General features: G+C 49.0%; 1 protein-coding gene across 2 annotated transcripts; it reads left to right on the plus strand.

Moving 5' to 3' along the window:
* LOC118971965 (uncharacterized) lies at positions 1-27,516 on the plus strand. Of its 2 annotated transcripts, XM_073221570.1 has the most exons (5): positions 1-813; positions 8,270-8,405; positions 25,316-25,367; positions 25,576-25,731; positions 27,101-27,516. In XM_073221570.1, the coding sequence occupies exons 1-4, from the start codon at positions 521-523 to the stop codon at positions 25,716-25,718; spliced, it is 624 nt and encodes a 207-aa protein (XP_073077671.1). In that variant the 5' UTR covers positions 1-520; the 3' UTR covers positions 25,719-25,731; positions 27,101-27,516. The 2 variants fall into 2 exon arrangements, 1 of the variants encoding a protein (XP_073077671.1); XR_012125014.1 differs by lacking the exon at positions 25,316-25,367 and having other exon boundaries at positions 6-813.
* The last annotated feature ends 175 nt before the right edge of the window (positions 27,517-27,691 follow it).

A 27,691-nucleotide genomic window follows, 5' to 3' on the forward strand; every position in this document is an offset into this window, starting at 1 on the left:
TGCAATTTGTTCTTCTACTTTGCAGTTGAACACAAAGTCCACAAGCTGGTCCAATGCAGAGCAAATCAGGGCTAAAGACTTTCTCCTTGTAGTGCCCCGGTGACTTGCTTCGTATCTCAGACTTCTTTTAATTTCTCTTCTTATTCATTTTACTAAGGCAACGAGGGCACAATTCAATAAAATATTCTAGGATCATTGTATAAACCAGCCTGGCCACGCTCCTTAACCCTATGAGCTTCACAAATTTTATCTTTTAACTTGGGCTGGGGACCCTCCCCTCTCTAAATCTGTGGCCCCATTTGTGTATTAAATCAAACAATCAATACACATTTATAGATCTATTGCCACACCAGTAACGGCATTGAGGACTTAGTAATGCACCAACTAGGTGAAAGTCCAGTCTTCATGGGGCTTATATTTCAGTGAGAAGAGGGAGACAAAATCAAAATGCAGAATATGTTGAAAGAAAATAAGTGCTCTGGGAGAAAAATTCATCAGGGGAAGGGCCAGTCCTGCCAGGATGGGAGGAGCTGCAGTTAATTTCAGTAGGCTGGTTGGGCAGGCGGAGGGTGACGTCACGGGCTCGGGCCCCGGGGCAGAAATAGGGCGGCCGCGGCGGCTGTGGCTCAGCAGCGGGCCGCGGCGGCTCAGAGGGCCTGAGCCGAGGCAGCCTCCAGCGCGCCCGGGAGTCGCCGACCGCCGAGGAGAACGGCCGGAGGACGCCGGGCCGGGTCGCCGCCGCTTCCACGGGCTCGCCCGCCCGCCCGCCCAAGTCCAGCTACCCGGTCTTTCCCTCGGCCCAGGCCGCAGCAGGTACGCGGGCGCAGCTCCAGAGCGGGCGCGGGGAGGGTGCCAAGCGGCCGCCGCTGCCTCCACCAACCCGTCCCGCTGCGCTCCGCCGGTGTCCCAGCGCCCGCGGCCCCGCGTCTCCCTGCAGGGCCCGGCGCGGGTGCCTGTTCGTCCTCCCCGCCCGCGCCGGGAGAACAAGTTTGCCCGCCTTGCGGGCGGCAGGCACGGGGCCACGGGACCAGGGCTCGGCCAGGATGTTGGGTAAGTTAGGCTGGGGAGCCGAGGCTTGTGGCCCGGGTCTGCAGTAGGGACCGGAGTGACCGGGCTGACGAGCGGAGCAGAACCGCTCGGGCCGAGCCAGCAGCCGGAGCCGGCCTCCGAGACCCTGCCTGCAGGCGCTGCTTTTGGGCTCCGGACCCGGAGAGGCCTCGGCCAACTAGGTGAGCGGCGGCCCCTCGGCTCGGTCCCGTGTCCTTGGCCCCGGGCTGCGTGCGGGGCAAGCGTTCTCCCTACCTCCTTCTGCAGCTTTGCAGGGAAACTTGCGTCGCAGCCCGAAGCGCCCGCTGCGGCTCGCCTGGCACTCCCTACCCCGAGGTCCACGGAGTCTGGGGCCGAGCAGGCTGGGGAGGAGGAACCCCGCACACACCCCGGCTCCCGGTAGCCCGCGGCTCTCGTTCGACCCAGCTAGCTAGCTGGTCGCTGTTCTGAGCGAGCGAGCGGGCGGGCGGTGTAACCTGCCGGGGAGTCGCTACCAAGTCAGGCTTGGTCCTGCCGGGGAGCGTGGTCCTTAGAGAGCTTGTACTGTGGATGATCTCCATCCCTCTTCGCGCCTGCAAAGGAAACCTGCTTCAAGTTTTGGGGGGACCTAGGCGATGCAGGCAGAGCACTGAGCTTTGGGTGCGTGTCTCCTTGAGTTTAGGGGCGAGCGCAGAGCACCCTTCGGGGCTTCCTCCAGCTGACAAAGCGGAGCCCCCAGCGCAGTCGCCCGCGGCGTGCCACCTGAGGACTTTAGCGCCTGCCACTCTTGCAGGGACAGAAACCCTCCCGCCGGTGTAGCGTTTCTCATAATACGCCGTATGTGGGCAGCATCCGTGCAGCGCCTCGCACTAAAGTTCTTTGGCGCCGGCGGAGTTGGACCCCGCTAGGTTTGTGTGTGGCGCAGAGTCGGTCCCCAGTGCGCGATCCCGCAGACCCAGCTCAAGATAACTCGCCGACATCGATGAATAGCGCTTCCGCAGCGTCTCCACCGCTCCCTTCTAGGTGTTGCTTCCGCCGAGGTTTCCGGCGAGCGAAAAACAGCGCCAGTAGCTTCGTAATTTGCAGCAAGCCTGTGCACCAGAAATTGTACTAGATAGGCCCCCGAGATACGAACATTTGTCCACGTTCTCTGGGCTGAACATAAACAGAATCTGAGTAGCAGACGGCACGGTAACTTAACCGAAATGTGCACCGGGAGTGAGCTTGTATCACCATCTGTGAGGGATCGGGAAGAAATCCCGACTCTTCTTAAAAGTCCCAAGTTATTTTCCTACCACTAAATTTAGGGGAAAGTCGGAGATGAGTTTTCACAGTGCTCTCCTCATCCTGGAGTGTGCTGGTTTCGGTGCTTACCCTTTCTGGCTTGCAGGACAGGCTCTCGTCTGGGCAGTGGTCAGGTGGCGCTCACCCTAGAGGCAGCTGGTCAGGGGAGTGAATGATGGGGGTGATAGGATGCCAGAGCGCCAGCAGCCCTCAGGCAGTAGCTCAAATGGGAGATGTGAGCTGATGCCCCACAGAGCCCACGTCTGCTTACCGTCTTGGTTTTGTGAGAAGACACTGCCGCATCACTAGACCATTTCTGTTCAGACATACTCCTTTGAATGCTAGCTTTTTACCATGCTAGGAAGAAAAGACCTCTCCCTCTCCCAAGACTTCAGACTGAGCCAAAGGTCCTGCAGGAAGATAATTTCTATATATTGTTAATGTATTGAAATTGTTCATTGAAGTCATTCCAGAGGCTTTTTCTCTCAAAAATTTTTGATTGCCGTCAATTTTTGTTAATTCTAGAAAGGCTCTTTTTCTTCCAGAGTGGGGCTAGCTTGTTCTTCTGGGCACTGGGAGAACTTTTATCCCTTTGTGTCCTGGGGGTGGGGGAGGGTGGGGATTTTTCCTGTTTGACCTGTAGGTTACTCAGGATTCTTCCCTTCTCCTTCTAGGAAATGCAGGATTTTTCATTGTTGTTGAAGGGATCTTCATGTTGTGATCTTTTGACTTAACACTATATTCTAGAGACTGACATTGAATAGTCAGGATTTCATAAAATCTGTTTTAATTTCTATTTTGCCTTTCTTGATATTTCTCTGCAAACTCAACCTTCTTGTGTTGCTTATATGTGGTCAATTGTGTGCTTACTCACTTAATGAAATTAAGTAGTTATTTCAAGAGCACATCTGTCCTTACATTTTTCTATCAATGCCTAACACATGGCATGGAACTTCAGGTAAAATAGAATTGCAGTTGAGAGAATGTGGTACTTAAGAGGTATAATGTAAATGTTGGAAGTGTGAGGGTTCCTGCAAGCCATTCGCATGTGTGATACACATCATGGTAAATGAGAGTGTTGTAGATTTATACATTACACATAGACTAAATTAGGCATATAATTTATCAAATGTTGGAACAATTAACTATAGAATAGATAATTAATGGGAAATGCAATATAACTTCATTAAGGCTTTCCGCAGGGTTAGCCTGATATATTTCTGTGCCTGATTTCCCTGGGTTGGTATTACAGGGACTATCTTAGTTTAAACCCCTTTCTTCCAAAAACCTTCACAAATCAAAACTAGGATCCTAAATCTTTCAGAAGAAATTAATATATAGCGTCATGGTTTTAGGTTAAGGTTTATATGGTCTTTTTTTCCCTTTTAACATCAGGCAGGCACAGAAGAGGATGGTTTCCAGTTGGTTCTGTTTGTTGAATGCCAACCTGCATTGTTGGAAATGCAGGTGCCCTGGGGTCACAAACCCGACTGTTCTCTTCAAGTCTAGAGGATGTCGCTTGGTTCTGCCAAATCGCTTCATAATTTCTGGTCCTGTGGGTAACAATGGGAAGCCATTTCCATGTGGCTAATCCATAACCTCTGGTTCGATAATGTTACTGTATTTCTGAGTGAGAGGCTGAGAGAGAGAGAACCTGCGAACAATCTCTCCAAAAGTGCTGAGGGTCAGAAATCTGACTCTTGCCAAACAGGCATTGTTCTCAAAAGAGAAAAGAGAAGTTTGTATTAAACCCACTGTCAGTCTGATGTCAGTGCTTCTCTCTGGCCTCTGACCCTGTTCAGAAAAGACTTCCAAGCTGTGAGTGTTCTCTGGGGCAGCAGGCTTGGAATTTACATATGCACACCTATGTCATTTGCATGCTCATGTCACATTTTTCCAACTTTCTTCAAAAAGCAGGTCACTATTTGGAATGTTACATTACACAAATTTGTAGGACCTCTCTAATTTTAAAGGCAAATAAATAATAGCTCAGATATCAGCTTATATTATAAAACCAGAAATCCTCTAGTTTCTGCAAGGAGAGGGTAGATGATCTAGTGGAGCCCAACCAGCACTAAGAAAGCAAAATCAGTCTAAACAGAGAATGCAGACATTTTCCACGTGTAAGTTTGTGATAGTGTAAGGAACAAAACAGTTGCCTGGAGATCGGGTTGCTTGGGTTTTAGTCTAAGCGTGGCGTCTGATGTAGCCCCACACATTCGCCAACCTTCCAGGCTTCTGGTGTCCTGTGTGTGCAGTAGCCAGGCTGGTGCCTGATTCTCCTGAGCATGGAAAAGTGGGGGAAGGTGGGGCTCAGGGGGAAACCTGGGAGGAAGCAGTGAAGTACTTGTCTTGGGAACAGGATGTCTTATCTAGCAAGTGATTGTGTTTTATGAGTTGTTTGAAAGAAAAGGTAGCCTCAGCTCTTTGGTGAGAACAATCTCAGGTAGATTTATAACCAATTTTAGGACCCTAGCATGGACTGAATGAAGCTTATAAACCTAAACTGATCTCAAAAGGAACTCTAAGTTGAAAAAGAGCATTTGTGACCTATTGATGGTTATTTTCTCATTTCTATAATGGGGAGATTCTTATATTTCCTTCTGACTGAACACCAGTAGGGCTAGTTGAGGAGTAATTAGTCACCAGATCTACTTCCCCCACTTTACCAAGCTGGGACTGCCTGTGAGCTGAGGGCATCCTTGGCTGCTGGCATTCTGTGTTTTTCCTCATGGTTTCTTTTTTCAACCACATTCCATCAATAAAGACAGCAGTAGGGAGGGCTGAGGACAGTGTGCACAGCAGCTCGATTCTGGGTTCAGGGGCAGAGGCGGGGGCAGCTTGTCTCTTTCCTCTTGCTCCGCTTCCCAGGCCTTAGTCAGAGCCATGAAAGCTGGAGCAGCTCAGCTCTTGGCCGCTTTCAGAGGAAAGGAGAGATTTGTGGCTCAGGACTGCCTATCTTGCTCTCATAGATTTTTCCCATCTTACTAATAGCAACTGTTCATTGAAATAAAACACTGCTACCTAGAGAGGCGGGAGAGGATAGAGGTTAAGAGCACAGACCCCAGGTCCACCTGCCTGGCTTGGAGCCCTGGCTCTCCCACTTGTTTGCCCCATGTCCTTGGCAGGATACTTACCCTCTCTGTGACCCTCTGTCATTTGACTAGGGGATAATCACTGCCCTCCTCATGGGGCAGAAATGAGGAATATGAGTTCACACCTGTGAAGTGTTTAGAACAGTGCCGACCCAAAGTAATTGCTATGTAAGTGTTAACCAAATCAATAGTCTCTATTTGGTTATTAGATAGATCATCAAAATTGATTTAGCCCAGTATTAATTCTTTTTCCATGAACCAAACTGTCATAAAACTTGAGTTGTAAATTTTTAGGCTGTTGCGGCCATAGGTGTAATGAATTGTCAATCATCACGAGTATAAAATGACATGTAAGACGCATCTACCTTGCAAATCAAGCCTGACCCGGTGGCGGCCAAGCTGAGCTAATTTTACAAAGAAGCTGCCTAGGAATATTTGAGTAGTTGGCCTGGCTCATGTGTTTCCCTGTCTTTAATAAAAGCTTACAGGGACCTCACCAGGAATGAGGTAAACCCAGAGACGCTCCGAGTGAAGCAGGACTCGAGCCCAGGCTTCTGGAATCTCAAAACAGCTGATTAAAGTGGAGAAGCCTGGATGCACCTCCTTAAATGAAGTGTTTTGGAGCTTGGCAAAATAACAACTGAAATGAGTGGATTTTATTTTGATGCTCTCCATTAATAATAAAACATCAGATGTAATTGGTCTGGGATTACGAGTTAAATTAAAAACTAAACTATTCGTGGCCTGAATATTTCATGACTCCAAGAATTGACATCTGTACATTAACTAGAATAAGATTTTATTATCCCTCTGTTTGTAGTTTATTCAGGCTCAAAGACATAAACAAGGAAAGAAGAGGAACTTTTATATGTGTGCTTACCCCAGGAGCAGTGATGGAGAGTGGATAAGCTGGGAAGAATCATAAAAGAAGGGCAGGGTAGTGACACTAACTTGTGTTACTAGTGCTGAGTTTTTGAAAAATTCCAGAAGTCCAGTAACTGCTTTCTGCAGTCTCTGGAACATGGCTCTGCATTCAGAAGATGATAATTTGGGTGAGTAGGGAGTTGCCCTATATATTTTTAGAAAAACTGGTTGCAGTTAAAAGACATATTTCTGTTCTTTTAGTCCTAAGCGTGATTTTTCACTGCTCCTGTAAGAATTCGCACGCAGGAGCTAGAGCGGCACGGCAGGGGTGTATAGCAGGTGGCTGCCAGGAAGGCTCAGCCTTGCCCAGGGCAGCAGCCAAAGCCGCGCCATCCCTCTCTCCTCGTCCTCCTGTGGAGTGTGGAGCAGGGGCAGCAGAGAGACTCTCACTGGACACAGACTGTTTCCCTGGGAACTCTGGCTTTGACAGCAGATGTCAAAGAAGAATGGCTAAAGAAACAAATGTAGGAGTGGGAGCCTGTGACCTCTTTTTAAGATGAGATATCTTTTCTTAAAAGATAGTCATAGCTTATAACCTTGCCTTTTCAAAGGCCAGTGTTAGATGCCACAGCTTTTAGTCTGACTCCTTCCTGTGGGCATTTCTGTCTTACACTGGGGCCATAAAGGACATCTGGAGAGGCAGCTCTATTTAGGCATGGAAGGCAGTCAAAGAAAACCCTGGAATGTGGCATGAGCGTTATTTGTTCGGCAGTCCTGCCAGCAGCACTAGTGATCATGTGACATGCCCAGCATCTCTTGTTGAGGGGGCATCCAAAGCTGTTGGTACTGGAGTGAGCAGGGCTGGACTCCTCAAAAAACCAGTTATGTCCCCCAGGCAGCTCATCAATTCTGACTGGGACACCTGCTCTGTGCCTGCCCTGGGTCAGATCCCCTGGGGTGCTAGCCTCCAAGGAGCTCTGTGTGTTTTCATCTCCCATCATGATCAGGATGCAATGTGCAGCACATGCAATTAGGCACTCAGTTGTCTGGTGCTCACAGAAATCAATAACCCCTAAAGTTTCCTTGAGTAAGAGTTGTAAATATTGCATGATGAGTTCTATCTGGCTATGTTTCCTACACGGAGATACTGAATTCAAGGTTGGAATATGTTCATAGTGGAAACGTTAAAGAAGGAATAGTGTAGCTAATTGGAAAGCAGGCTTGCCTGTGTCCTTGTCCCCTTAACACAATGCCCAGAACATGATAAGAAGTTGACTGTTAGTTGTAGCTGATCCTTAACTTCTTCATGCATGTAATTCTTTGATTACTTTGAATGGCCCATTCCTTGTCTTCTAGGACTTGAGATAATTTATCAAGTGAGCCTCAGGAAACACCTTAAAGGTTATTGAAATCCCGTTTTCCACTGGATGCTTGGATTCTGCTATAAGAATGACTACTCTTGAAATGAAAATATCAGGCCTTACATGCCGCTTTGAGCCTCACTATCTTATAACCTGAGACCTCAGCTATAATAGGGGTGCCACACACTTAACATATTCCTCATTAGCACTTATGGGTACCAGTTGTGTGCCCAGCCCCAAATACTCTCTGAAGAAACTGAAGCATAGATATATAGTAACCTAATGGGGGTGACCCAGTTTCCTGACCCTAGTTTGTTCCTGTAGATATGTAGTGGTAAGTGGCATTTCAAGTCAGTCTGTACCTTACAGCTGGCATTGACAAAAGTTCTTACTATGTGCTAACACTGACTTCTTCAGTCCTCAAAGCAACCCTGTGAAGTACACAAAACTGATCCCATTTTAGAGGTGAGTAAATTAAACCTCAGAAGTAATATAACATCTCTCTAGTAGAACAGAAGGGTTGGTGCCAGGACTTAAATTAAGGTTTGTCTGCTTCTGGAGTACAGGTACCAACCAGCCAGTCTGACTTTCTTACATTTTACAACACTTAATTCTGAGCATTTGTTGTTTTCTCAACAGACTCAACAAAGTGAAGTTGGGATACTTTTGGCTGCATCTTGCACTGCTTGGGGCCTCGCTGCCAGCTGTGCTGGGATGGATGGACCCAGGAACCAGCAGAGGCCTGAACATGGGTGTGGGGGAGTCGCAGGCAGAGGTAAAGTCACGTAACTGCCAATGTGTCATTCAAAACTGATTGCTTTTCGGTTCTCTCCCCCAACTTTAGACCAGTTAGAGTGCATTGTGAACTAAAGCCACTCCCCCTTTCTGGTGGGGACAGAAAGAAGCAACATGTATGGATATGGACAGATTTATATTATACTGTAAATAATGGTCTTAAATCTCTCCAGTGCTGAAAGTGTATTCCAAAAGCAAGCTTCACTTGCATGGTTGGTCTTACACGAAGACCCTCAAGAGAATAGTCTTTTGTGTATATAATAAAACTGAAAACGCAGACTCATTGGTGGAGCACACCCCTGTGAATTAATGAAATCTTTTAATTACAAAATGTTTTAAAAGAGATGGGCTCCTTTTCAGGTATGCAGATACAAAGAACCAGGCTGAGAAAGAGCTGGCAGGTAGGGGTCCTGAGGGAGTCTGCCTTAATGAACAGGTAAGAATGATTAATGGCATATTAGGTATATATAAATGCTCCTAAAGTGCTTGAAAAACTGGTTCTCAAATTCCACCATGGAGAGTCTCGATATACTGCTAATTGCTTAGTGAACTTGGTCTTAGGTACTAAAGAGGATTCATAAACTGCAGCCTAGTGCTGCTCAGGTAGTAGTAGACCTCCTGAATTTGGGCCTCAGGAGGGATGTGGTTTTTCCATAGAAAATGTTTTGTATCTGCTGAACTTTATGAAATAGCTATGCCCTTTCATTAAAACCACCTTGGATATTCTTCACGATGTGGTGAATACTGATTCTCATCCAAGCATTTTCCTTCCATTGGCATCCTGGGTGCACGCTCTTTTCCTATTCGCTGTGTGGACTGAGAGAGAAAAATTCCCTCAGAAAGTCAACATGACCAGAGAGCGAATAATGATGCACAGTGTATGGCAGGATCAATGCGTTATTTGATCAAAAGACACAATTTCTCTTTCATTATTACTTAATTGTAATGCAATCCCAAGCCTAGAAGCCTCAATCTTCAGGGAGCTTCAGAAGTAATTTAATGTGCACTTTTCCTGCTGAAGTTAGGTATGGCTTCCTTTTGTGGAGGGCAGTTGGTTGAATAGAAACACTATCTCTCCCATTTAAATCCATGAAGGACACAACTTAATGCTCTTTTCAAAGAGTCTTGCGGCTGACTTGCTGACCAGGACAGCTTTTCCGTTTGGGAATGGCTTACTCATTATACCTGTCCAGAGGGAAGTGGTCACTTAAATCCTGCAAATGCAGTGGTGAATATTGAACAGTAAAGCAAACAGACAAACCCACAGATAGGCTTGTGTCATCTCTTTACTATTGGGTTACACTGGCCCACTGTTTTAAATCACTTATTTCAATTAAAAGAGTCAAACCACTACTAAGGTGGGATTTAGCTGAAGGGAAACTGCGGGTAAGTCAGTGTCAACCTAGGGCATCTTTACCTTAGCTCTGAACCCCCTAATACTTTGGGTGCCATCAAGGAAAAGCAGATGCTGCTCATTCTGAGGAAGTAAGGCTTTTTTGTTTTGGGGTGTTGTTTGGGTGCCTCCTCCCATTTCCCTTATTGGGATAGAGCCCAGAGATGCTGTCATGTCCCAGGTCCAGGAATTTTGCTGCTTCAGGCAAAGGAAGTGCTGCCTCTGTAGACTTGGAGCCACAGGAACAACTGCCCTATCGATCCCGTTCTCTTTGCGAGAGAGCAAGTGTTGCGAAGTGTTATGACGTCCACTCATCGAGTTTGCTTATATGAATGATTACCAGGATGATGAGAATGTGAATGGCCCTAGGACGTAGGACAGCCTCAGTAAATATTTGGAGAGAGCTGAGCATTTATTTGTAACTGATTTGTTTGGTGACCTTGATTGCATTGTATGCATGACCCCGCCAAGCCGTTACTCTCCAGCGTTCTCTTGCCTGGGATGCCGTCCCTTCGCATATGTCTGGATCATCCCCTTCACCAAGGCTCAGTTCTGGTTCTTGCCTTCTGAGGTCCTAGTCTTTCCTTTTTGTGGTTGTTCTTAATTCTTATATTTCTTATTTAACATATGGATGAAGCCTATCTTATTTATATTTCTCCTCCACAGTGTCTAATAATTTTAAGAGCAGAATAGAGGCTCAGTGTGTTTTTGAGCCAATTGTTATTTATTCAACATTTGGTACTAACCATGAAGTCACCTTGGTGTTTCCCAAATTCAGCCTAGACCCTGGAATACTTAGGTGTGTGACATATCTCTCTGCACAGCAGGTTCATTTCCAGTGGGGACACGAGTGGCCTCTTTAGCAAATTTGCAGGCAGCTTGCTGGCCAAGCCAGGCTTGTATCAACATCCCAGGCAGTCCTTGTGTGTTACAGGATCTGGGTAGTTTCTTCTTTGAATAGTAGCCTTTTAATATGTCCATACCGACTGCCCAAACCATATTAAACTCCTCCAGCAGTTTCTTCAGACAGTCTTACTTTCTAGAAGACTCAAAACTAGCAAAGTTTCCTGAGACTCTAAAAAATTAAAAAATCTTTTCAGGAACTACATGATAAAATGTTTCTGTGTGTGTGTATGTTTTTTCCTGGTAGTGATACTTTAGAAAACATTCATTGACTTAAGATTTTTAAAGTACTTGGAAAGCATGAGCAAGACTTGATTTGCCTGTTAAGTTATTCTATTGCCTGTTAAGTTATTTGAGTGCCCTAAGGTTAAATAAGGATTGAATGACCAGTGTGTGTGTGTGTTTGTGTGTGTGCACATTTTTTCTTTTTCTTTTTTTTATTGAGATATCATGGATATACAATCTTATGAAGGTTTCACTTGAGCAACATTGTGGTTACTACATTCACCCATATTTTCCAGTTCCCCTCATCAATGGGTGCACATTTTTAAAGCAATGAAAGCAAATGTGAATTTTGTTAAATTATTGCTGTCTGTACAAAGACTGCAGTTCAAATAGCTTCAGGGAGTTTACCATTTTACAAACATGGGTAAAAAGAAATATAACTGGTTGGAGTGCCTCTTTAATAAGAGTTGAGTGGCAGAACATGGCCTCGAATACTAATGAAATTCTGAATTCACATGAAACAATTCTGAGAGAAAAACCTATTGAAATTCTGAACTAGTTATATTTCCCCCCTTCCCCCATGCGCTGGCCAAGATAGATGTAGTAGCAAAATCAGTACTGGTAGCATTTTATATTTGCAGGGATGAAGAAAGTGAGAACTGATGTGGTGGCAGCCCCCAGGACCCTTGCCTCTTGAGTGGCAGGGATTTGAGGGAGGGTCCCCCCACTTTGGGCTCTGGAAGCTCTGTCCCCACCCCTCATTTGGCTCTAGATGAGATGGTGGCCTTATGCATCCTTTGTGCATTTTGCTGAACTTTTTCTAAATTGCTTTTAGCCATAGTTTCTTGTCAGGCACTAAGTAACGATAATCATTGATGTTGGTCCCTTTAGTTGTCAATTTCCTTTGCCTTAGTGCTTACAGACCAGAGATGTCTTTTGAGGTCTGACATCTGTGTGCAAACTCTCATAGGAGAGTCCTGGAAGAACAATATGTAGGGTACCATCAGTAATAAGGATGTTCGCCCTCCTCCCTAAGCCCTGGGAAGCAGGAATCCGACCCTGGCTGACTGGCTGTTTCCCCTTTCTGCTCGTGTTGGCCCTAGATGCGACCTGCGCTCAGGGGCTCTTCTGTCCCAGCGAGGGCAGCTTCTAATTGCAGAGGCCTTAACTGCCCTGGCTTCTTTCTGCATTGGTTGGACATTCAGGAAGACTTGGACTGCTAAGACAGGGCATTAATTTTTTTGAAAAGATCTCTTTTTCATAGTGTCATTGTGCTGACAGACTTGACTGAACTTAGGACAATGTGCCCTGCCGCTTCTAGTACTACCCCTCCAACCCCCACCCCGTGTCCCCATTCCTCCTTTTGATTGCTGGCTAAAGGGAGAAGAGCTCATCGGTGGGGTCTGAGGTCTGCCCATCAGCACCTCAGACTCCACAGAAGATTTTGCCCATCACTCTGCTTGTGGGCATGGAGAAAACAAACTCCTTCCTCCCTGGGGACAGGCAGGGCTCCAGGCTGGGTACTCAGCACTTCCCAAGCCTCCTCTGAAGTGCAGGCCTGCATGCATCTCCCATGTATGTTTGGACTCACGCTTCCTAAACGCTCGCTGCTGCCAGCTCCAGCATTTGGCTTTCGAAGAAGAGCCTTGGAGTGAGGTGTCGCAGCAAGAGGCACGGCAGCCCTTTCTCCAGGCGAGGAGCAGTAGGGTTCCCGACTGCACTCCTTTCATGAGGATCCAGGATTTCTGCTGCAGGTGTTGTGGCAGCCTGTGGGGTGGGAGCCTCTTCTCTGGTCCTTGAACCCTCAGCCATGGCTCTCTGCTGATTCTTCTATGTCACAAGGTGTGGAATTTAGTTTCTCAGGTACAATTGGGAGAACACAGCCCCCAGCTGTAGATATGTGAGTAAATCCATAATTTTCCAGGTGAAAGATGGTGACAAATACTCCGAGGTCCCTGGCCACTGGGTGAGCCAGTTCCCAACCCCAGAGTCAGGAGGGACAAGTGTCTCCTGAGCGTCAAGGCACTGGCAGATAGCCAGAGGGTCCTGGGGCGATACGGGTGCTGTTGCAGTAGCTCTGGGCTCAGGGTGGCTCTGAAACGGAGGTTCTCATGGGCTCCCGGTGATGCTGGTTCTTCCAGCCCCAGAGAGCACCAGGCAGGAAAGCCCAAGAGGAGGCCCCCTGCACACACCTGTGAAGGAGAATCTGCGTGCTGGCTGACCCTGGCCTTTTTCACCTCCCTGCAGTTGAGACAAGGAGAGAAGTGTGGAAGCTGCAGTCATACCAGAGGTAGCTGGATGGGACGCTGGCTTCCAGGGCAGGAGCAGGGAGGCGTAGGGAGCGGTGAGCTGAAGCAGCCTGGGTTCCAGACTCATTGTCACCTATTTGCAAGACAGCAGGTCGATAGGGACTCTTGGATCTCTGAACCCAGTGTTCCTCTCTGGCTTCTCTGCAGTGATTTAATCCTGAGCATCAGCCCACACTCCCATGCTGTCACCCATCGCCACCCCCATGCCACCTACACTGGTGTCCTGCCCAGGTTCTGTCCCCAGGGCCCAGCCAGGTTGTTCTGGGGACCACAACTGCCAGGCTGGTGCTGTGCTTCGGAGTCTGCTTTTTATTTTCGTCTTTCATCAGAGTGACCGTCTTCATTCTTTGTTTGGATGTTTCTCCTCTCTCACTGCTGACAGCAAGCCCTCTGCTCTGTACCACTTGGTGCACTGCATGCCCCCTTAGTATTTGGAGAATGTAGTTGAGAGTTTTAATTGACTCTGAAAAGTTGTGTGACCCAGGAAAATGAACATTTATGAGTTCATGGAAAACCATTATTCTTCTTTCTCTTAATTTAGCATTTACTCATTTAACTTTCTTTATTCCTCTGCTGCTAAATAATCTATGCTTGTCTAGGAAACTTTCCACCCTGTAATCAGGACATGAGGCCATGCATTGTAAATGGGGCTCTGATTTCCATTTTTCGGGGAGTTGGCAGCATCAGATCTGTCAGGCCCCAATCATCTGCTTGATTAATTCTCTATGACTTCTGGGTTAGCTCTCGTTTCCCATGACTTATGGGTTAGCTCTCGTTTCCCATTTAGAGACAAGTAAATGCCATGTTGGTGTCAAACAGATGCTAACAGGCCCCATGTGAGTGGGCTCTGCTTGTCTGTCCTGCCAAGCCAGGGCCATTGTCCTTCTGCCTCCATTGCTGTGGTTTCTGCTACAGGGCTTCTGGGCCTTGTCTTGTCTCCAGCCACCTCGGGGGTGGAGGGCCCTGGTTCCAGGAGTGGAGGGTGGAGGATGAGATGGGCCCTGGACTCTGAAACCAGAGCACCTGAGCAAGTGCAGGGGGAGTCAGGCGCCCTGGCTTTGAGGGGAGGAAGTGTGCCTCTGGCCAGGAAGCTGCCTCTGCAGCCTTTCATGTCTCTAGATGGGTGGCCTCCCGCATTTGCATTTTGGCCTTCAGGTATTCCCTTGAGTCTGCACGGCCTGGACCAAGAGAAACCCACTGTCCTTCCTCATGGAATCCTGGTTCTAATGTGGAGAGGTTTGTTTGTTTGTGTTTTTTAAAAACCTGCATATTCTCATTTAACACTCCATGTTGTTGGGGCCACCAGCTGACCCTGGCGACCAGCAGTTCCTAGCCCCATGCTGTGCTCAGATAGTTCAAGGACTAGTGAAATTCAGAAAATAAAATTCACTTCAGTTCATTTAATTTCAGTATCTGTCTCTCTGACAGTACTTCTGGACTTAGAAGGTAGTGGTGACACAGAATCCAGCTATAAATAGACCCCTGAGGGGTGAAGAAGGAACAGAATTCTGGCAGGGGCTGAGGGGTAGGGGCAGCTTCCTCCTTCTGGACAAGGGATGCTGTCACACAAGCTGCTCTGGAGGAAACAGTCCCTGAGGCAAGGATCCCAGCTGTAGTGAGGCCAGATAGCCATGGAGGGATGGAGATGGGAGCAGGAGGGCGGAGCGACGGAGCTGTGCAGTGTGGCTACTGGGCAGTGAGTGAGCAGGACTGCCCGCTGTGGCAGGTGAGCTGGGTGACACCACTGAGGCCAGTGCTAGCCATGCACCTGTGTTTATGGCTCGGGCTTCTCTGCAGTCCAAGGTAAAGCCCGTTAGCCCTTTTGCCCACTCCCAAGACTTGAAAGATAAGCCAGTCAGAGAGAGCCCAGCAGAGCCCCTTAAGCCCTATAGAACCTTCTGACTCAGAAGAGCTTTTTGCCAAAAGCTTGGTTATTTCAGGATGACAACACAGGATCCTCATTTAGGCTTTGCCTTCCAGGTCCAGCCTGGCACAAACTACCTCTGTGAAACTGAGCCACTCCTTTCTCTTCCCCAGGCCTCAGTTTCCTCAACTGCAAAGTGAAGGGGTGGTCAGGAGGCCAGCTCAGGTACTTTTTGGGTTGTGTTCATATCTAAAGTCTATTGCTGCTGACTGGGCCCCTTTAAGCCGTGTGCAGAATGCTCCCCCTGTTATTTCAGGTGTAATTTGCCTCTTATTCCTATATGGCCAAGTAACAGGTATGGCACATCCTTGTCTACTGTCACCTTCGTGTTCCCCTCTGGGAAGGGACAGCAGATGAGCAACTCTCCCTCGGGGTCACTGAACTCGGGGTGGAACCATGTGGGGTCTGTTCGGGCAGAAACACTCTTCTGTCCCTCAATGCAGACCTGGGTTCAGAGAAGGCTGTTGCCTTATGTACTGATGTCACCAACTCCAGCAACTTGCTGGTGTCAGGAAGACGGGTGCGGTGGGGGGTGGTGTCCTTGGTAGCCTGAGCTGGAAAGGAACTTGAATTGAGCCTCTTATTCATTGGCTTTCAGGGGCTAAATATCTGCCGTAAGCTGGGAACTGTGCTCAGAGAGGTGGATTCTAGACCCTTTGATCTTGCAGAACAAAAAAATGAAAAGTTCTTAAGGCAAAACTCAGCTACTCCCTAGAGTCTCTATCACTGCTTTGTTGACACTTTGATTAAACTTTCTTATTTATAAAAAGGATCAAAGGCTGTACTTACAGAAGAAGGGGCAGTGTGTCCCGCTGTGCATTTCTCTGGCACATTCTACGTTGCCCACATTGGTGTGCTGTGCCCGAGAAAGAGTCAGACACAGGTGCAGGTCATTGGGGCCAAGGTGCCTGGAAGCATGTGGTAGTGTGGCCTCATATTTCCTGGTGAGCTGGAGACAAAGCCATGCTGAGCTACCAGGCCCCAGAGCTGGGCCCAGTGGCGTTGTCTGTGGTGTCCGTCCTTATTTCATGCCTGAAAGACCCAGCTCCAAGTTGGGTAGGATGGCCACTCCTCCCAGAAAGAGGCGCCATGAGCTCTGCACACGTGGGGCAGTCAGCCTGTAAAGAGGTCTCCACGGTCAGGCCCAGGTACTTCTCTAGGTCAAACCGAAAGGTGCGGGTGGGTTTTAAAGGGAAAGTGGGATACAGGATTTCTTGTTCATGGTTTTTAAAATTTCTCTGACATTTGCTTGATCTGCTCATGGAAAATGACACACCACTGGTATTCAGTTGATGATTTCTTCCTCCTAACAAAAGGCAGTCTTGTTTTGTTCCTTCTAGAAAATAAGAAAACTAGAGTTTGCTCTTGGCCGGAGTGGAGAATGGAGGAGTAGCCTGGGGGGCTTGGCTGGGCCTCCCTGAATCAGAGGGCACATTCCAGGCTGACTGTGCACAGGGGAGGCGGTGCTGCTGGGTGGTGGACCTTGGCCTGCAGGGACCACCTTAGAGCCCGCTGGTGTCTGTCAGCCTGTCCGTCTGTAGGAGCTGTGACACGGCACTGGAGTGATTGCTTGATGCTTCTGCTGAGACTGAGCTCTTGGGTTTCCCCAGGGTTCCAAAGGGCCTTGGGTTCGACTGAAGTCCTTCTGGAGGTCTTAGCTGGAAAGAAGTGCCACCGTCACTTTTGTTAAACTACTTCAAAGCTTGGGGTTTTAATTTATTCCAGGTCTGCATTGAGAGAGTGTGTGTATAGTTTTTTGAGAGTTGAGAAGTCATTGCACTATTTCTCACAGAAGTCCTGTCTAGACCACACCACTGATCACCAGTGAGCCTCTGAAGGCGAATGAGTAGCTAGAAGAGCTGCTTCTGCTGGCCCCCTGCCCATCTGTGAGGGGAATGGGAGGGGCAGGAGAGCGACATGACTTGGGTCGCAGACCCAGCGAGGGGTCTCGGCCTCAGAAGCACTACCTGCTTGTCTGGTAGGTCCTCTGTGATCTGGGGGCTTGGCTGACTGGTGGTGGGACAAGCTCCTGGCCTAGGCAATCTGGGGCAGGTGGTTCTCTGGACTGCGGCCTCCCCATGCCAAGCTCGTATGTTCTGCATTCCCTCTTTCCCCTCCAGGATATTTGTCGTTTTGAAACTCCATAGTTGGTTTTTCCTGCTGGGGCCAAATCCCTTACTTGCCATGCAGCCTCTCTGCGTGGCTTCCTGAGGAATCTGTAGCCCACCTGTGCCTCAGGAGACCCTCCAGTCAGAGAGCCCAGTGGCTTCAATCTGCTTCTCTTGCCAGCTGTACAGCTGAGGGAACTCACTCTTTCTAACCTTCAGGTTAGCGATGAGTAAAACGCAGGTGGTAATAGCCCTGAGTTAGGGTTGTCATGAGGACTAAGATGGTGCATATGATACCTGGCACAGGGTACTGCTCAGAACATGGCAGTCGGAGCTGCAGTCTTGTGTCCATAATGTCAGAATCCCACTCAGTACCCATCAGGAAGAAAGAAGCCTGTCCCGCTGTGGCCTGGCCACTCTGTGATTAGCAGGGTGGCCCTTGGGGTGGGAGGGTCTTCTTTCTGGTGGGATGGTGAATATCCAGGGCTCTGGGCCCCCGGATCCCCAGGCTCTAGGAGACTGTGCTACACAGGAGGATATTCAGATGTTGTCAAGGGAATAAGTGAATGAGTCAGTGATATTTTATTCATTTTGGCATCAAGGAAGGATTTGGACAAGGGATGTGTGGCTTGAGTTTCTAGAACTCCTTACAGAAGAAATCCCAGGAGAGACCTGGCTTTAGTTCCACTTTGAGTAGAATCCCATCACAGTTTGAAATCTTTCCAAAATCCTCACTGAATCAGTAGAAGTTTAAGAGAGTCTTATGGGCTTTGTGTGTGTGCATGTGGGGGGGACAGAATCCTTGATTCAGTAGGTGTCCCCTCCCTAGAGGGGTCTTTGGGGCCTGCCTGGCCCTGGCTGTCCTATCTGTGAAGAGGCCAGCATCACTATGGCAGGCACACCAGAGCCTCACCCTAAATGAGAACCCAGAGAGTGAAATGTAAATGCAAACAAATTAGGATGTTCTGCTTGTGGGTAGACTTTTCATGGTCAGCAGAAATAGTCTGTGGTTCCGGAAGTGTGGCTGCTCCAGCTGTCCCTACAAAAGGGAGGGAGGGCTTGAGGGTGGTGGGACCAGAAGCTGTCTTAGGAGATGTCATTAAAAATACCTGTAAGACTCCTGATGGCTTTTCTTGATGCTAGTCTTACAACAGTTCTGTTAAAAGCTTCTTGAAGCTGTTACATCATTTAAAGCTTGCTCTTGAAAGAAAACAGAACTCTTTTTCCATTTATTTCCCTTTCCAGCTTTGTATTTAAAACATATTCAAAACCTTTTTCTGTAGCAAAGACCTCAAGCTTCTATGGTTCTGATGCCACATTTTGTGTGTTTATTCCAGAGAAATAGACTTTCATGCAGGCATGTGGGGAGATGTCAAATGAGGAAGGCCTGCCGGGAAAATACTCGATAACTGATGTTTCTAAAATATGCCCCACTGATCCTCTTCTTCCTCCTTTACTGTCTTCTGCTTGGTTGCTACTTATGTTATTGTTTTCACTTAGGATCTGGCTATGAAGAATGGGATTCTCTGCCTCTTGCTGGGGTGCTCATCCCCTGGCAGTGTAGCTTGGGAGAGTGTCTTGGCATGACAAAGCAGAGCCTCCCACTGGTGCTCCTCCGGGTGCTGTGTCCCCACCTAGTATGGGTCTGTGCACCCTGTGTGGTCTGAGCCAAATGGGACACCTGGCAGTTTTAAGTCTTAGTCATCAAATGGTAACCCTCCCCTGAGAGGTGTGGCTGATGGGAAATCCAGTGCCCATGCCTCAGCCGCTCTGAAGGTAGAAGCTGGAGCGTCACAATGTCACGCACACAGGCTGGACTCTGCTGACTACGGTAGCCCCATGGTGCCCGGGGCCCATAATTTCAGGGCCCTTCTTGTATTTCCAGCACTTGTCCCAGAGCAGAGTCTTTACCCCTCCGGGCCCTCTCCTAGGGTGGTTCTCCCTGCAATGGCCCCGTCCTTGTTGGCGCAGGTCCCACTCAGAGGATGTGGGCTGATGGTCAGGGCGAAGGCTGCTCATTATTGCTCTGTCTCATTTTGCTTAGGTTGCTTCCTCCTGTGACAGTGCTGCACTGTCATGCTGGAAGTCTTAGCTCTTGCATTCGAGTCTCATCTCGAGCAAGGTGTCCATCCTTGTCCAACTGGTTGTGATTTGACTTTTTAAGAATGAAAATGCTTCTATGGCCAAGCTGACTAGAACTAAATTGCTTGTGATTCATTATACATTCTAGATGAAAACACATAATGAAATGTAAACAATCCCATTCACAATGACTGTTCTTGTGTTAAGAAAAGAAGGCCATGAGCTGCCTTCTCCAGGAAATTCCTGTACATGGTCTCAACTTGGGATTATGAGAAAGAAGAAGGAATAATCACAAACAGCTTTAAGAAATCACCTGTATACTCACCCACGGAGAGCAGTGAATACAGCACAAATTGGATTCAGCTAGCAGTGTGGGCCAAACAGTAGGCGACATGAGAGTTCAGAGCGGAGGGGTGCTGGGTGGGTGGACTTGGGAAGGACCACTTAGAGGTGAAGGGCCTTGGAGAGGAAGGCAGAGATCTGGGTGGGCAGAGTATTTGAGGAGGAGGAAGACTGCAAGTACAGGTGTGGCGTGGAGTAGGACCGTGTCTGGTGGGAAGGGAGCAAAGACAAGACAGGTGAGGTGGATATCCAGGCCTGCCATCAAAGTGGCCCACCGCGGCCCCTCTGGGGGCCAGGAGCAGATTCACATTCCAATATGCTCCTGTATAAAGAAGGGTCATCCTGAGACCCAGAGATGTCTGGGAGCCTGCCACAGGCTGCCTGGTGGGCCCAGCATAAAGTCGTCAGGCAGCCTGCCCCTCGTCTCCCCACTTCCCAGCCACACCATCTCCCACATCCGTTTCTCTCTCTGGAGACTGGCCTTTCCCCAGAGCTGCAGATACCATCCCTCATCCTTCACTGGGTAACGGAAGCCCCACGGCCCTGCCACCACACACACTGTAACCCCAGGGCCATGCACTGCTGGGCCGAGGCTTAGTCCCTGAGGACCTGGTTGGCTTGACGTGGAGAAGCATCTGCCCTAGTCCTCCCACCTGTGTCCAGGGAACAGGTCCCCACATGTGAGGTGACATTCAAGGGCTCTGAGCAGAGGTAGGTACAGGCCTACCTGGAGGAGGGCGGGGACGAGGCTCAGGAGCCAGTCTCTGCAGCCTCAGTACTCAGCAATACAAGTAGAGTTCTTAGAAGTGCGGGCATCTTATGGAGTCAAGCTTTCTGATCTTCAGATCTAGAGGGGGAAGAGGAGGGCATTCTACGTGGTCTTAACGCTTTGCTCTTCTGCTTTGTTTGCACACCTTCCCCTACCATTGGTGCCTTCACCACACTAACCTGGCCTGCCTGCAGCTGGGCAGTGTGGAACTTACCCACCCTAGGTTACCCCAGCAGATAGGCCATAAAGTCCACCTGGCCTCCAAGGGCTGGCCACTTACCCCCTGACCCTCCCCTGCCTCCTGATGCTTGTGTACAGGCCCTGGCCACCGAACTGAGTACAGGGGAGCAGGCTTTGGGGCTTAGATGTGGCCCCGTGACTCCCAGTCATGTCTCTTGTGGCAGCAGGGAGCTCCTTAGTGTGGCTGCTTTGAGGTTTAGCTGGGATTGTTCTTGGGAAGAAAGTAGGGCTTCGTGGGAGAAGGGTCATACTTTACCAGGTGTCTCTTCTTGGAGGGTCTGCCACCCCTGGAACACAGTGAGTGACATCACGATTGCGCTGTTGAGTGATAACGAGGCAGGTCATCATGGAAGACAGCCGCGGCAGGTGCTTCCCAGTTCTGAGGCTGAGCTTTGCTCCCAGCCAGGTGTAAGGTCTTGTTGCATTAGGAGCTCGAGTTTTGATGTGATGTCTATTTTAGTGTAACCAAGAATTAGGGAGTGTTAGGGAGCTGAGGACATCTCAAGGGTGGGGATACAGAGGAAGGGGCCACTGGAGACCAGGGCTTGGGGTCCAAATGGCACTTCCCACCCTTCCCTCGGGAATGAGGGGGACACTCCTGATGGGTATTCTGATTCTGACATGGAAGTCTTTGAATTCCATAGCTGTTGATGGTGATAACATTAATAAACAGCTACCATTTTGTCAAATCTTAAGTGGATTACCTCCCTGACTCCTTAAAAAGCTCCTATTAACTTGCTTATTTTATACATGTGGAACCCGAGGCCTTGAGATGGGTGAGCTCTTTGAGGTCTCCTGTATGTTATGTGGTGGGGCTGGGGTTTTGCTCCCCATCTTCTGACAGTCCTGCCTGTACTCCACCCGTGTGCTCTGCTTTCACCCACCACCTGTGTAGTCTTGAGGCTAAGAAAAGGACGTTTGATGACCGTGAGCTTTGAAGGCCAAAGCAGACTCACATCAGATAAGGTGTCCACGGCTCCCAGAGGGCAGCAGAGCTAGAGGGAACCTCCTTGGGCTGGGCTGCGGGCAGCCTCCAGCCCTTCCCCGTGGGAAACGGCAGAGCACCCTGCTCCTCATGAGGCCCTGGCTCCCATGCACAAGCCTGTCTCCTCTCTTCTCCCGCCATGGGGAAGGGCCAACACGGCATCCATTGCTCCCAAGAGAATGAACATCCCTTTGGCCATTTCTCTCCAGTTACTCAGTGGGGTCTGGTGGGGACTTTGCAGCCACTGCCTTGTGGGTCCCTGAGCATCTGCCTCCACTCAGGGCAGGTCCTGGCCAGGCCTGCTGCTGTGCCTGTGCACATGGAAGCGTGAGTGTCTGGGCTGTGGATGGAGAGCGAAGTGTGATAATGTGTGGTGCTCTCTGTTTCTGTTTTTAAGAATTAGTCTTGAGAAGCTCCTAAGGGTTGATAAAAACAGTCTTCATTTCAAAAGCTAGGCTCTGGGACCTTGACGATAGGGTGAGGCAAGATTCCCAGCATTGGTGAGTAAGGTTGTTACTGTCAGATAAAGGTTTTTTGGTGGGATAGGATGCCCATTGGCAAAATGTTGGTGTTTGCTGACACTTCCACCAGCTGATGGGAGAAACAGCACAGTCAGTGTGGGGTTAGGGCCGGAGGTGAACTCGTGGGCTGCTTCTCTGCAGGGGCTTCATGAAAGGGGGCTCTCACCTCCCCAGAGGTGGGAGTGGTTGGGTGGCCCAGGCAAATGGTCAAGCGGTGTGGCAGGCGGTAGCTCCTTCAGAGGTATGCCTTCCCCACTGGGGGCTGAGCGTATCAAGAAGTTGCAGCCCTGAGCCTGTGGGATGGCTGTGGCTGGTAGGGGTCCAGACTGCTCGTAAGTGAGGAGGGAAGGGCAGCTTGTGTGCAGGGCAGGCTCCACAAGGTGCCCACTCAATAGAACACTAAGGGGAAGGAAGACTGGCATTTAAGGGCGCTGGAGCCAGTGAGCTAACGGGCAGTGCTAAAGGGTGAGAGAAACCAGGGGTGGGTGGAAGAAGGGGTGGGAGGGGACTGTCTGGCCAGGTATCGGTGGTTCACAGTCACCACTGTCCCAGCCGCTGGAGCCTCCCCGCACCCTGGCTCTGCCGTCATGGTCTGCCGGCTGCAGCAGAACTCCCCGCTCCGGAAGCCCTGAGACGTGGCTGGGCACCTCTTCTACTCTGGGCTCTGCGCTGGGGACAAAGTGATGCCCAGCATGCCTGAGATGCTGTCTTTGAGTGGAAGCTGGCAGCCTCCTGACCTCTAGTGCTCTTGGCTCCTCCCTCTCACTTCGCACAACCCTGACTCTCATTTTACACCCCAGCAACCTGGGAGCTTCCACCGGAGGAGCCGGGATGCCCCGGGAAGGACCTGTCAGGTTTACCTGACACGCTTGGAGGGCCGGCTACGAAGCGAACAGCAGTCCAGCTACGTTGACCTTGGGTGCCTTTCTTCCTTGACTGTTATAAAAGAAAATTGAAAAAGAGCCTTATTGTGCCTTAAAGCCTTTTTAATTATCTATAACTCATTTAATATCAGCTACTTTAAATTCCATTTTTAATATAAGTTTTATAGTGTTACAATGAAAGTACCTTCTAATTAAACTGTATTTGGGGATTTATCTCCCTGTACAAAAAGCAAGTACCCATGGGAGCCCCTGCCAATTACTTACTCAGACGACAATCAAAAATCGCCAAGAACTGAGTGGAAGGCTTGGTGGCGGAGGCTCCGTGGGGGGTGGCTGTAAGCAGTTGGGTGTGGCAAGAGCTCAGCGAACAGCAGCTGCTGGAATTGTGAAGCTCACAGCTGTTTCTGGGCCACAGGTTCTTATATTGCCAGTTCTCCTGCTGGTGCCACAGCCAAGGAGGGGAGGTGACGATGGAGGGGGCTTGTTTATTGGGCAGAAGGGGTAACTGAGCAGTCCTGAGCCAGACTTGCACCCAGGGGACAGGTATCTACTCCAGGAAGAGCCCCGGGAGGACCCTGCCTGACCACCTTATTTAAGGAGGACCTTGCCCCTGTCATTCTGTCTGCACCCCTCCCCCCACCTTGTTTCATTTCTGACCATGCACATCTTAGCAGGACATGTTCTATAAATTCCACTGTCTTGTTTGTTGTGGAACCCTCTCTTCCTGCGAGATCATAAGCTTCATGGCGCCAGAGGCTGTGGTTGTCCTGGCACTGCTGTGTCCCCAGGGCAGTGAGTGTTTACTGCATGAATGAATGTAGGAAGAAAGCAAAACCAAGCCCACGGAGGCTGGAAGTGGTGAAAGAGGAGGTGGAGAAGGGGCCCGGGAGGCCAGAGGGGCTGCTGGCCCTGCAAGAGGTTCAGAGGGCAAGGGGAGAGATTCTGGTTGGGAAGCTGAGATTAAGGGCTTTTCACTGCCCCGCGTTGGGGAAGAGAGTGTGCCTGTCCTTAGACATCTGCCACTTGAGGTGTTCTCAGCCTTATTGCTGTCAGAGCCCACCCCTCCCAGCTGGGCGGGCAGTCTGCTTTTTCACCCACCCCCAGCCTCCCATGGCTCTGGGACTGGGCATCTTTATGTCAGATCACCTACATCTGTGACCCCCTCCCCCAACTCTACATACAAACCCACGAATGAAATAGAGACTCAGATGTGAGGCTGTGCTGGAGGGCAGCCTTTCTTCCATTTTTGTCTTTTTACTTTCTAAACATAGGTTATTCTAAACCTCATCTTGGGCTTGCAGCTGGCAGAAAAAACTGTGACAGATTTGACTATCATGTTAACCAGGTTGATGCTAAGCTGCATCATCTACTGGATGGTACCTGGAAGGCATAATGGATAGTACAAATGTTAGCTGTCCCCTTCCTCCCGGGGCCATCTGTCCTTGCTCCCATCTGGTATCCCCCCCGCACTCACAAGGTGGTCTTGGTTTGCTTAAGGTGTGAGGATTGCTGGCATAGAGCCAGCACAGGGGAGATGGTTGTTTGGCGGCCATGCAGCTTCCCAGAATGAGAAGGCAACACAGGGTAACCCTGTTGCTGCAGAAATTTACCTGAAATCGGGCTTCAATGATAGTTGGTGTGCTCTATGACCCTCTGCAGAACCGCACTGGCCTCCTGCATTCTTGCCAGGAGATCTTGAAATAATCTCATCTCATTCCTGTAATAAATTTGTTGAGGGCCTATGATATGCTAGGCCCTATGCTGGGGTAAGAGTTGAATGAGATGTGGACTGTGGGTCAGACAGATGCTGCTCGAGTAATGACAATTCAGTGTGACTGTCGCTTGCTGTGGTTAAGTAGCTCTGCACCTAACGGGCTGGGTTCTGCCGATAACGTCTGTTAATGAAATGGTCCCTCCAGTGCCGAGTTAGAACCCCATGCTGCTAACTGTTAGGACAGTCCTGCACTCAGTGATTGCTTTTTCTGAGGATGTCGATTGATTACTTTCCAAATCAAAAAGTTAATTAGTTTTTAATTTGTTGAGTTGATAGCAAGAAAAGTGGAAAGTGCCCCTCTTTCCTTCTTCATCTCCTAAATCGGGCTGCGTGCGGGCAATTATGTTTAACACAGTGGAGTGATCAATGAGGCGTTGACATTCAGTCCATCAAATGTCATTTTCTGTTTACTTGTATCATCACTTTGGTAGATTGGCCACAGAAGACTGCCTCGACTTCAGAGCCAAGTTTTCTTTTTTAATTGTAAGTAAATGACCTTTAACATTTAACTTTAAATAATACCTGGAATTTAAAATCCTTAAATGTTCATATAATATTCTATTCATTCCTTACTTTTAAAAACAAGAAAGTTAGCATCCAAATAATCTTGATTTCTGAAGGCCTGGTAAATTTCATCCTTTCTTTTCTATCTGCTGCCTTGTAAACACCATTGACACTTTTCTCTTTGCAGTATTACAGCTTTTCTGCGGGCTAGTCCCCCTCTGCTCTCCATCAGAAGCAATGGGCAGAATTGACTGTGGGACCCTGTATCTGAGACATCATCTGATTGGTCCCGGTGGAGCTGTGCGGTGTGCCCACTTTACAGATGGATAAACTGGAGCAGGAGGTACCTGGGGACCCTCTCAGGGCTGCAGCTGGGGGAGGCACCAATAAAATCAAGTCATTCAAACCCTCTGGAGACTGAGAGGATCTTGCATTACAGTCTCCCTTATGGACATGATAAAACTGATGTCCCCCGCAAGTATGCTGCAGGGAGACTATTAGCAGGTTCCTAATGGTGATTTTTTTTTTGTTAAACAGATGACTCACACCTTAATTGTGAAGAGATTTCTTTGATATTTTTTCAAAGTCATCCATGCATTGTCTCCTCCTTTTGTCTTGATAAACATCTGTTTACATGCTTTGGGTCCTGTGTAAACAGAGGTCTCCTTGCACTGATCCATGTATTGTTAGACAAGAAAGAGCAGGGGCACAGAGCTTGCTGACATCCTCGTGTTTCTGCCCCAGATTGCTGGAGAAGGCCGCTTCCTTTGCCTGTGTGGCCATGCCCAGCTGCATCCCTTCTGTCCTTTGTCTCCTGAGAAAGGCGAGAGAGGCCTCACCTGATGGGGCAACTTGGGGGCAGTGGTGCAGGGAAAACACAAGACCCTTGCCCTGTGCCCAGATTCCCTAGCCACCTGTGCACCTTGGTTTCGTTCTGCCTGCTGTTGTTCTCCCACCTTTAACTTGCCTTTTAAACATCACGGCTGCCAGTGAGAGCCACACCTCGTGTTCCGGGGGCTCCCCACATGTATGCTGCTCTCTGTGAGGCATAAGGTGAGCTCTCACCTGCGACGAGGTGGCATTTCTCAAGAGACCCCCCACCTCTGTGTTTGACGTACGCCTTGAGCACTTACCGCAGGGCTCTGCGTGACCGAAGGAGGCAGCGGATGTCAGGCTCTCTTTCCAGAACACCCTGTTGTTTCCTGGATTATTCGGCTTGACTCTCAAGTTATCCCTTATTTAGGGTTAATTCCCTAATCGTCTCGCCCTCTGATGTTGAACACCCAGACATGTGCTAGGAAATCTAACATGATGGCTTTCCTTTTGCCTTTCACTGAACCATAGAAATGAGATAAAGTGTGCGGAATGGTTGGTGTGCGCCCAGTGAGTGGGAGCCAGTCATGGAATACATGCTGCATAAGGTATTACTTTATTTAGCTGCTCTCTATCAGTCCAGTGAAGACTTTCATTGCAGAATGGCATCTTGCTAGCAGAAATGAAAGTGGTTGAGGTTTTAAAAATTCAAATGAATACATGAAAAATTGTCAGAAAGGTTGTTAAAGAAGCATTAGTTTTAAGAGCATTTCAGGTATGGAAAACGTAGAATTTAGATGTCAGAATTTCAGTAACAGTGCTGTTAGCAAAGCTTCTATCTGTGCCATACCAAATGGTTGATGAATTTCACACATGGGCTCCCTTTGTTGCTTCTGCAGCCAGCTTGATGGAGTCTGAGGAGCTCTGCAGCAGGGCTGCCTCAGCTCCTCAACGCTGGACAGAGGCAATGCCGGCCAGGGATTCACCAGCAGGACACGGGCCTGTGCGGAGGGCTGGCAGCTGGCCGCGTCAGCATCACTCACATCTGCTTTGTCCGTGGAGACCTGTCCGAGTTGAGCTCCACCCAGCTTGCTGTTTTCATACCATTCTTCTCTTGCGGTGGGTGCTTTTGATCCCCATTTTCCCAGTCCACAGAGTCAGCCTTTTCCCAGAAGTCACTGAATCCTATAATATTTAAAGTGACAGCCTGAGACTTATGCTCTAACCAAGCACAGCTGGCTGCATGGATGGGGAGGTGTGACTTGAGCCTCGGCCAGGCTCCACCCTCTTTCGCTGAGCCTCACGCACAGCTAAGACCCTGAGCACAGCTTCTAATGGATGTGAGGAAGACCCAAAGATGAAATCCCAGAAGCCTCACTTACACTCTTTTCACAGCTCTCAAACTTTTTGGTAGCAGAGAATCTATAATAGATTCTTGGATTATGAAAAATATTACTCAGTACTCACATTATACTGATTCAAAAATAAAG

The sequence above is a fragment of the Manis javanica genome, chromosome 14 (assembly GCF_040802235.1).
Source record: "Manis javanica isolate MJ-LG chromosome 14, MJ_LKY, whole genome shotgun sequence".
Taxonomy (NCBI): Eukaryota; Metazoa; Chordata; class Mammalia; order Pholidota; family Manidae; genus Manis; species Manis javanica.

What these genes read in the sequence shown, in the direction of transcription:
- LOC118971965 (XM_073221570.1), top strand. Translation starts at nt 521, where the DNA reads ATGGGAGGAGCTGCAGTTAATTTCAGTAGGCTGGTTGGGCAGGCGGAG. An exon ending in CTCGGCCCAGGCCGCAGCAG is followed by an intron (nt 814 to 8,269) that starts GTACGCGGGCGC and finishes TTTTCTCAACAG; the next exon opens with ACTCAACAAAGTGAAGTTGG. An exon ending in CCAAGTTTTCTTTTTTAATT is followed by an intron (nt 25,368 to 25,575) that starts GTAAGTAAATGA and finishes TTCTCTTTGCAG; the next exon opens with TATTACAGCTTTTCTGCGGG.